Source organism: Schistosoma haematobium, chromosome 5, assembly GCF_000699445.3.
Source record: "Schistosoma haematobium chromosome 5, whole genome shotgun sequence".
In the NCBI taxonomy this organism is placed as follows: domain Eukaryota; kingdom Metazoa; phylum Platyhelminthes; class Trematoda; order Strigeidida; family Schistosomatidae; genus Schistosoma; species Schistosoma haematobium.
Window position 1 is genome coordinate 17,431,677 of NC_067200.1, and position 11,029 is coordinate 17,442,705.

An 11,029-nucleotide genomic window follows, 5' to 3' on the forward strand; every position below is an offset into this window, starting at 1 on the left:
ATTTTCGCACTTGAGCCTTATATGTATAAAAGATTAAAAAGCAAGAGGATAAACTGGCTCAGGTATCTGCGTTGATGTACCCGAATCCCCTTTCCCCATTTTCTTTGATGTTGGTTGCTTCGGACAAAGCAGTATGTGGTCCCCTTAAATAACTGGTTGAGAAACTCCTGGAAACTAATAGCTTTCTTGGCAAAAAGACTCGCTGCAGCAGAGACAATTTATCCTACCTTCTGACGAGAACTTCTCGCAATCTACCTAAACATTAAGTATTTCCGACACATGTTAGAAGGCTCACACCTCATAGTTTTTACGGATCACTATATAATCACAGTTCACAAGTGATATCTGATATGTCAAAGATCAGGATAATCAGGCGGCAGATGTATTATCTTGACCATAAATGAACGTCAATCAATAGTCTACAGTAAATTTCGAGACATTGAGAAACAAACATGTAGAGTATCAAGATTTACAACGCCTCATTACAACAAACAATTTGTAGTTTCAAACTAAAGTAGTCACTATCGCCTATTGATGGTATTCTGATTTATTGTGACACGACCTTGGTTATACCTCCACCTTTCGTTCCCAAAGGTATGTGAAGATCAACATTTAATAACTCTCTTTGTCTCATCCTGGCGCAAAAGATTCGACTAAACTAATCAATGCAAAACATGGCCAACTTCACAAAAGGATGTACACAAACGGGTTAGAGTGTTCGGTAAGGCAACAGTCAAGAGTGAACCGTCAAACAAATTCACCCATCTGCGTTTTCTCACAACTAGTTGAGCGTTTTGCCCATGTGCATATCGACTAAGTAGGCCCTTTACCGCGTTCCAACGGTTTTGCATGTATAGATGGACTCACGAAATTCCCTATAGCCATACCGATAACGGACATCACAGCCGGAACATCGGTTAGGTTTTTCATGCAGAACTAGGTGACCATTTTTGGTACACCTATAACAATAACGACGAATAGAGGAGCACAACTCGAAATCGAACTATTTAACAATTTAGCTAAACTTTTAGGCTCCAATAGAATACCTTGTGCTGCATATCACCTTCAGGCTAATGAGACGGTAGAACGATTCCACCGTCAACTGAAGGCTACACTTATATCACACTCAAACCCCAATCAGTGGACAGAAATCCTGAGATTAGTTATGTTGAGAATACGAACAGACGTCAAGATTGACTCACAGTGTTCAGCAACGAAACTAGTTTTCGGGACGACTCCGAGTGAGTTTAATAGTGACAGTAAAAGCGTGATTTAGAAAATTGCGCAGACCAGCTAGGGGACCACATGTCCAAACTCAAACCAATTAATACACGTGAACAATCGCTAGTTGCATATGTACCTAAGGATCTCAGAAATTGCACGCACGTCTGGATAAGGTGCGAAAAAATAAATTCAACGCTTAGCCTTCCATTTAAAGGTCCTTTCAAAGTTACCTCGAGAAATCTGAATATTTAGTGATAAAGAAAACAAGGAAACATCGACTCTATAAGTATTGATAGGCTAAAACCGGCTTATCTAGAAAATGAACAACCATATGTGTTGTTAGACCGCGGCTACGATGTAGCACGTATTATTAGCGTTTACTTGGAAGCAGGAGAGATCTGAAACAACAACATAACCGTCAGGACCGGTAAATGCCTCTGGAGCAAGAACGTGACGTACTAGCAAAACAGATATATATTTTTGGAAATTGAAAGACGTGGTTGCGGTACAAAAAATGAAAAATAATTACAAAATAGTTTTATCCATTGTTCTTCAGGTTCAGGTTACATAGGACTTGTTCCTCTTCTTCCATCACATTCACTCTTTGCTGCTCTGCAATAATAAAAAAAACAGACTAACATTAGTAATGTCACATTTAATGTTTTTCGATAATGTTACAACGAACACGGTTATAAAAGGCTGTCACCATAGACTCAATGTCATATGTTTGATTGAGTTCAGTGAGGAGTCCAACTTCTGGCAAACTCAAACATGTAAATATGTACATATACATAATCAAATTAGAAATTAGTATAAAAGCCTCAATTTTCTGAGTTCTTTTTCCCTAGAAATGAATCAAGGATAACAAAGGTAAAAAGACGCTCTATTCATCTACTTAGTAAAGAATCCACGGTAAAGTAAACATTCAACTAAAATTGTAACTCAATTCATGTCAAATCTATTTGCGCTGAAAACAAACTATTGAGAGAGAAGGAAAGAAAGAAAGAACGAAAGAAAGGAAGAAAGAAAGAAAGGAAGGAAGAAAGAAAGAAAGAAAACGACGTGTAACATTTTAGGTTTATTAGTTAAGAGTTGACCTCAAACAACTAAGTAGATGTCAAAACAATAGAGCTCAAATATTCATTCACTTCCTTATTTCTTATAAGCATTAAATATTCCATTCTCTTTTATTGAATGTTGAAAAGCTTTGTGTGTTTGAACAGGTAACCTCCCACTCCACTATTACTGTCCTCAGATCACAATAAACACGTATTCACTACTTGTCTAGTTTATTCTATCAATCGAATGAGGTTTATATTCAGGCACAAAATTTCTAATCCGATTAATGATTTGGAATTATGTGGATCATTTTACTTTTTAAAACAATATGTGATTATGAATTCGTTTAGATAATGCATCATTATCTATATTGAATATATTCCTTGAATATTGTCCACAATAATGAAAGCATCAAGATCATTATATTGATAATATTAAATAAAAGATTTACAGCATTATAGTATTGTGAATAAATCATTCAATTATGAATTCACCTACACTTCCATGAATACAAATAACAGTGAATTTAAGTGGTATGATTCATTATAAGAATATTTTAACTAAATTATTCTCACAATTCTCGATGGACTTTTGATTAGAACTATTAAGTAACTTGAAACTATTTAGTGAGGAAGAAGCAATAAAATTCAACGTCAGAAAATGTGTTACTTAAATAGAAATAAAGTAGTTTAAATATTATTTGAAAAGTGTTTTTGCAAAATTGAAACCTACCACGTATTTTAACAGATTTTGTTATCTTACTTTTTATTGGTTATATAATTCTATGGATTATAATTATTTATACAACACAGTGTAGATTCAGTTCCTATGTTTAGCCCGTATAACTTATTCTAGCTTCTGAACAGGTCAATTTATCTATTCTTCTTGAGTCACCTTGTTAATTATTCAGTTATTAACCCTGATTGTTTTTATATGAACGCATGTGTGTGTGTACACTTCTTATCCTATTCATCACATATCTGTAATTTATTTTTATGTGACTATAAATATTGCTTAACCCTTGATTAAATGGAGTTGGGCTTACCAGCCTTCTCCACTGCGTGTCATTTCGCTTCTCTCTCTTCTATTCGCTCCATCACTCTTATTTCCTGTCCAGATCAGTGAGTGTACAAAATTCATTCGCGTATTTGGCTTATTTATTACCGTTATTCACCAACGCTATTTAAGTCGATCAAATATACAAGGATAGCCAGGATGTATATTTTGGCAACAATCACTCATATGATTATAAATGGAGTCAGATCCCGAGCCCCTAAAACATTTCATTATCCTTGTTTTATAAACTGCTGTCACCTGTTCTCATATTTTTCATAGATCCATGTAGATAATACTGTTCCATTAAAGTAAATCCTAACGAAGTTCTAGTTAAAAACAAGAATCCTCTTGTTATATTAAACTTTCTTATGTTTGATCCTACTACGTAAAAGTTTTTGTATATATAATTTATGAAATCAAGTCTAAAATCCGCTAACTAACAAATTTGGCAAAATCACTGCATTATATATTTTGCTCCTATTTCATAGGCTTATCCGGGTTGCTTATAAAAGTATAAGAAAAGGAGTGTTTCATGGTTGTAGAGTGAAGCGGTCGTCGCCCTCATCTCAGATTATGTAATTTACAAAACAGTTTTCTGTATAGTAGCCTGCTTCTTATTGGTTTCGAAATATCAGTTGTCATCGTACTACGTCTATTATTCTAGACTTCTGAAGGACCAACTCTCAAGGGAAAAATTGGTCGCTATTCGGGACTCAAGTTCTCATATATCACATCCTCAGCGTTCACTGAATGGCGGAACACCCTCACATCTATTGAAGGTCAGCAGTCGCCTGGGACCCTAACCAAGCATAAAGCACTAGACATCGAAATTAGCCAATTTATCAGAAATAAGAGAACGGATTAACAACTGCAAAGTTACAATTCGGGTCAGGAGAGAAAGCATCCGAAAAAACACAATAGACGACCGTACAGCTACGGATAACAACCAATCAAATCCCAGGTCAACAGAACAAGCCGTTAGTCAATGCTAGAGAGATCCTAATAACTCTATTTGAAGTACGTGTCGATTATGTTGTTCAGAACAATGAAAGGTTCACAACCAATCCACCCAGCTCGTAGATCACAAGTCTAATAGTGTTTGTTAAGTTCATTGTGTAGGCTTTACACACAAACACATCAGACAGAATTGTGGTATACAGCCATCTTTCCAATGTTCCAATCAAGAATGAGCTAATCAGTCACCCGATTTCAGCATTACTTTTCAGTTTTACTATCGATGACATTTTGCAAATTGCTCTGAAAGTTCGTGGATGTGCATCTGTTGTCGGCAAAAATACTTCTATCTTGGGTAAGCGACCGACTTTTCTCAATCGTGTGATAATAAACGAGCTAACCAAACCACATTCAATCAGTTAGCAATTAATGTTCGAAAATGTCTACATTACACTTTTGAAATGAAGAGTATTTCTACAAGACTGATATGAACCTCTGTGTGCACTCACATTTCTCAATCATAGTCGAAAAAATCACATATTTGAATTATTGTGAGTGGTGATGGCAGATAAGATCAATCAACAACTAGGTCATGTCAGTGACTTGTCGATAAGGATTTAACTGTCACATAGAAACAAGTAAATGAACTCGGAACTAGTCGCAGACCCAAAAACAATTAGCCAGCCATATCAAACTTAATATCAGATTTCAAACATGATTTGGAAGGTTTTGAAGTGATAATGCCTAAATTTCAGACTACGAATAAAAGACCCAGAAACATTAAAAGTTACAGGTTTGTTTAGAAGATACATGGAGTTTCCTTTATGTTCAGTCGATGAAAATATCGATTATCACCAAGTTGCACATATCCTTGCTGTTTGATTTTGTTAAAGAATTACTTTCTCTTCGATTTTTTTGTCCACTAAACTAGCGTTATTTAGCAGACTATTATCTGGTCGTTGGAAGAATACCTAAACTTCATAGAATTGTGACCTACTAACGCTTCTAACTAAAATAGGTGACTGACTGGTTAAGTTTGTAAGTAGATAAACTTTATCAACTAAAATAGGTAACAAGGCGTATACATATACACAGTCAACGGTTACTAGATAATGTATAGGACCATACTAGGAAGTTGAAACCGTATTGCCATTGGATACCAAGACATCTTCCCACCATCATCGTCAGAAGTTCATACTGTTAATCCGCATTGTAAGGGTTGCGCGTTCAGTCTCATTGATCCAGTGTTTCAGAGAACTCAATTCCCTTCAGTATTTTTTGTACTACCTTATCTTCCAAGTTGCGAGTGCTTGCTAAAACAGTTGATAAACCTTTGATTCTACAATGTAAGTAGACATTCTTTACAAATGCGAAACTAGAAATTCTTCGCTGGTCATCAACAAATATATCAGCCAACTTAAAAATGTAGGGTGGATAGTTGCTAACCATTTGAAATACATACAAAAGCCAAGAGGATAAGCAACATTCGATAAATGACGACCCATATAAACTTATCCATAATTAAATTCCTTCGCTCCCCAATAAAGTTTTATTTTTACTGCTGGCTCCGATCCTAAACACTTTTTTCTCACGCTTCATTTGGGTTTACGAACTATCATTCTTGCTCCGCTAAGACTGCAATTCAAACTATATACCAAATCCCCCAACGTCCTAACCTTATGTGAAATCGGATAACAGGCTTTATTAACTAGAACTCGTGAACCTTGTACCATTGACAAATGCTGCATCTCCAAAACGGGGTTTAAGTGGGGCCATTCATTCGACCTCATCTAGTCAATATAGAGAACCAGTGAGACTTATCCTTCATATCCAGAAAGATGAGTTTACGGGGAAGTTTCTGACCTCCGTCGGAAAGTGATTGTAGCAGGTGATGTTAATGTCTGAGTAGGTAGGTTATAACAAAACGAGAGACACTGAATTGATTCTGTGACGACTGTCCGCTCCGACCATGATTAGACAACCGTCTTTTCCAGCAAGTATCAATTATAAGCACAAGGCGAATCAACGTCTGACACGACCTGCTCAGTCAATGATGGACACAAATAGACGATATCACCACTAAACACCATTGAAGAGATTGGACAGGTTGTCGTTTTTTCTGGTACATATGTTTGGTCTCTTTTCATGAGTACAGACACATGTTTGCCTGTTATATTGTAATTAAAATAACCACAGCATTATGACCCCTTATGGTTCCTCGATGAAGAATCCAAGAGTATACTTCAGAAACAAGCATTTAGTCGACCATTGAAACAAGTCATAGCAACACAACATGGGATGATATCAAGAGAGACATAACACCAACCAGTGACTTGACCCAGAAGGGCAAGAAAGACCGATACATGTCACCAGCAACAGTAGATGGGTAGAAACTCATCCTGTGAAGCTTTGAACACGAAAAGGTCACCAAGAAACTGACAAAAAGTATGTGGAGCCACCTTAAGGAGTAGTGGAAATGAAGCAGATAGAAAAACTAGCGACTACAATCGACATATCTGTTTATACTTTTCGGAGAAACAAGTACTTGGAAAAAGACGATGACAGGGGTTTGGAGCGATGGGCAGAACACTTCAAGGAACAGCTCGACAGAAATCCGAGTACCTTCGATTCCCACATAACTTGAGTGAGACACATTTGACGCTTAAATTAGGCCCAATGGAAGAAAACCCAATCATTATGGACAACCCGAGTAACAATGCTAAGGATAGTAATAAATATATTTTTATATCCCAAGTAGAAAAATTGTATCTCTGACGTTTCGAGACCTAATATAAGCCACTTCTTCGAAGTAAATAAAATGTTGAAGGTATTTTCTGCCTTCTGAACGTAAACTTGTACCTTAAGGTTGATACGCGCCAACCGTCAGACTAATGACAAGTAGTGACGTAGTCGATTGCATCGACGACCCCAGAAACCATGTTGGGACGGTATCTAAGAGATTCTATGCACTAATTTTAAAAATCTACCTATGGATTAAGATATCTATTAACTGAACAGAGAATGAACTGCAAAATAGACCTCCGTATTACTGTATTATTGTGGCATTTCATAATAGTAATTTAAAGTTGCACGCTTTGATCGTAGGTGTTACGTTGTATCATCTTCAATACTATTATCTCGGTTCTTCTTATACCTTGCTGATTTCATCTTGACGTTGCGATGCGATATAGTAACTCGGGCTGACCCATATTTGTGCTGGACTTTCCGTTATAACTGATGCTCTAGAAAATGTTGCTAGCAATATTTGACAGGTTAATATTAATGGTTTTCAAGTAGTGTAAAAGGAGCCTAAGCGGTATTGATAAAGAGTTGAAAGAAAAAAAAGATCTTGAAAATTACCAAGCGCAACTTATTTATTTAAATCATAGCTTTAAGTAATCGATTTATGTAGGTTTCTCGGTTGCCAAAATCACCACCTTCGACAAAGTGCTTTCCTTTCTTGCGAAAACCACCACTAGGATTGTTCAACTTGAATGTCCATAGAAGAGCAACAGCATGTTTGAAGTTTGGTCCAACTGTATATATTTCATGTACAAGGTCCTCAACGCATATTAAACCAAGATGTCCAAGTTTGTGTTCAATTAGCTCATTTGTTAAAGGGAGCCGTGTACCATGGTACTTACAAAATCCGCGTTTATAAATGAGTTGACGAATAATTTTAAGACTAGGGTAACCCCAAGCGACGTATGGATCAATTATTCGAAGCATGTTAAGAGTTGCCTGTACGATAATGATAAGCGAAAAGCAGGAACTACCTTATTTAATCGCACAAACATCCCGTTGTTGATTTGCCGAAGGCGAAACAGCTGCATGGTCTTTCTTGGGCGTGGGTGGACACCGTTAATACCCCGGATTCGCACGACAAATGCGAGTTTTGGTTCAGCTGGGACATAAAAGTCCCCCGTTTTTTTAGCATTACGCTGCAACGTGATTTCCCGCTTTGCCATTCTGCGGTACTCCTGAAACAGTCATTATGTTACACAGAACTTACATGCATGTATTTCTCCGCCCGCTGCTTCATGAGACGTTTTAACCGCATAAAAGTTTGTCGACGTACCACCTTTTTGCGAGCCACTGTAATCAATTTCCGTCGTCTAATCTTTTCCTTCAAGCGGAGACCTTCTGGCTTCTTAGGTCTCTTGGGAGTAGCTGACTGAGCATCAGTTTTCTTTCTAAATACGAACAAGAAATGTGGAGTTAGTGTAAGTAGCAAATCTATTTACAGAGCCAACGATTATTACTTTTGCAGACATCAAAATATCACAAGTAGTGACGATTAATTAGATAAGGTGAAATTCCGTTTTCAACTGAAAATGTACTGATCACACACCGTCTTATAATGCTTTCAATACAGAAGTAAAACAAGCTATACATCACTGAATGACACCACGGTAATAAAACAATGAACTAACCACAAGAAAGGTCACAACTGTCTATGGTGATGGCAACAAACCGGATGAGTCAGTATGCAATAACTTTGAAAAACAAGTCGATAGTTATTGTCTGTCGAATCTGATATAACTACTTAAACTACCAAGACTATTACAATCTAAAACACAGAAGACAATGGCGTTTTGGAAAGACTTAAGATTTAGGTAAATAGCAGTGGACGAACAACTGACTTCAGAGCTTGTAAGGTTGGAGAGGCAAATGACGTTAACGAGAATTACGGTACAACTAATTGACTTATAGGGAAACTCAAGTGGTGTTTTAAGTGTCAGGCAACATTACGGCTTGTTTGACTGAAACGTAGAAGTCAGATTGATCACCGTTGTCATTACATAAGCCTGAGCAAGCCTCTCCGAACTCAATTTTATGTCCTCTTATTTAACGAAGAAATATTATTTGGAATGATTTCAATCACTAACTATTAATTAGGCTTGTCACTGATCACCCTGTACTTAAAAACGACCTAGAAAATATTAGTAGAACCACACTGGGGAATAATTCTGTAAAAAATCTTTATGTGGACCCAACGTGTCGCCTGACAATTTGGTTCAACCTCTTCCAATGAAATGGCCTTCAAATTCAACCACTAAGACAAATATAATTTTCTTCCTGAAAGTCTTACAGTAATTTGACACCTAACTACTCTGAAACTGTTCGCCTTAATTTGGACGACAGCTTTTATGAATGGTAGCCATTACGTAACAGGACACAAGTGCAATCTAACGCAGCTACCCAAACACTTATAGTCTAATCCCAAGACTACGGGAAGGGATTGTAGGGGATGATTCGAATTCCTATGGTTGAATAAAAAGTGTAACCCTATAACACTTCGAAAATCCGATAGTAGTTAGGTATCTTAACTATTTTCCTGGGGTAATTCGAAACGCTTAATTAGAAACTGTTATAGGATTTATGTAACAGAATGTTACTTTGCAAGTTTTACTGTGGTGATTACCCGCGAAGAACAGAAACAAACATCAACTACATTAAAGCAGTGTGATGCTACATAGACTTACACGTCTGACATAATGCGCTCACGTTGTTACCTAACAGACGATAAACTGTCACGCTGAAGATTCAAAGACACAAACAGGCGCCAGCACTTTCAACTCTCAATCTTCGTTAAGGGGAATCAGTAAACAGAGTATTTCCTGAAATCCACATCTAAGATATCTTAACCCAATTTTAGCTACAAAAAGTAATGGGTACCTTCGAATAATAGTGAATAAACTGATTAGTATCTGCTCTTTAAATAGATATTTCAAATGGTTTTGAACGGAATAGGATAAGCTTTCGCTTAACGAGCTTCCATGTCTAGTAGCAATGGATCACCAATACCTCTAGGCAGGAACCTAAGTACATTGTCGATAAGAGATGAAAAAGAAATTGGTAAATCATAGTAACATACTATCCTTAGTCCTTAAGAATATGTCAAGTTATCGCTTAAAGGACTCCCATGAAGTCGCTTAAACAGAAAATTCCGGCATTTGGCTACTTTTAATCAGTAGAAGTTGTGTCGACGGTCCGTCCTCTTGTGTTGCATCTCCAGTCTTTGAGTGTTACCCCTAAGTTTTGTGTCGGAACTAAACATAAGTAAGTGTTTAAGAGGATATCCATGAGTATTTAAGATGCTGGAAGCTATTAGAAGGTCGGCTCTAAGACGCCTAGACTCTAATGGGTAAAAGTCTAGTGATTGAAGGCGCTCTTCATAAAGCTTCAGTTTGAGTCCAAAGACTGATTTCGTGGCTCGTCCTTGAATACTTTCCAGAGTGTCCTTATCCTTGTGAAGTGAGGGAGGAAATACCATGTTTCCGTACTCTAAATGGGGATGAATAAAGCTGTTGAAGGTTATGTGGAGCTTTCTTTCGTCAACCTGGCCAGAAATGCGCTCTAATTTTACCAGTGTAAGGTTTGCTCGAATGGCATTTCTGTCGCATTTGGCGTAAGACCTCAAATCGCAGGGTACCAACACTTCTATACTCTTTCATTTTGAGATACTTCTGGGGAGGAGTTGCCTAAGTTGTATCAGTAGTCTGCAAAATGTCTCAGATGGACTACTTAAAACTATGGAGTGTAATAGGTAAGTCCATTTTTCTCTCCCCAACTTTGAAGTGGAATCAGATCCTCCTGAATTGAAAGTTTATACTCTTGGTTCCATATCTCTCTCCAAAGTTTCACGTCATCAGCAAAAACCAATAGGTCTGATGATAGAGATTATGAATACAGTGAACTTGAATGCTGTCAGAGGTATGAAGGTAGTTATCAA

At 37.1% G+C, this 11,029-nt stretch overlaps 1 protein-coding gene across 1 annotated transcript; it reads right to left on the minus strand.

Moving 5' to 3' along the window:
- Nucleotides 1-1,629: 1,629 nt before the first annotated feature.
- Nucleotides 1,630-9,891, minus strand: RPL7_2 (60S ribosomal protein L7). Its single transcript, XM_051217635.1, has 5 exons — nucleotides 9,780-9,891; nucleotides 8,306-8,486; nucleotides 8,070-8,273; nucleotides 7,654-8,034; nucleotides 1,630-1,836 (listed from the first exon to the last, which is right to left on the minus strand). The coding sequence occupies exons 1-4, from the start codon at nucleotides 9,788-9,790 to the stop codon at nucleotides 7,672-7,674; spliced, it is 759 nt and encodes a 252-aa protein (XP_051065052.1). The 5' UTR covers nucleotides 9,791-9,891; the 3' UTR covers nucleotides 1,630-1,836; nucleotides 7,654-7,671.
- Nucleotides 9,892-11,029: the final 1,138 nt, after the last annotated feature.

Excerpts from the sequence above, each read along its gene's own strand:
- RPL7_2 (XM_051217635.1), bottom strand. Across the intron at positions 8,274-8,305 it reads GGGCGGAGAAATACATGCAT|GAGTACCGCAGAATGGCAAA; the intron begins GTAAGTTCTGTG and ends TGACTGTTTCAG. Across the intron at positions 8,035-8,069 it reads TGTTTGTGCGATTAAATAAG|GCAACTCTTAACATGCTTCG; the intron begins GTAGTTCCTGCT and ends ATTATCGTACAG.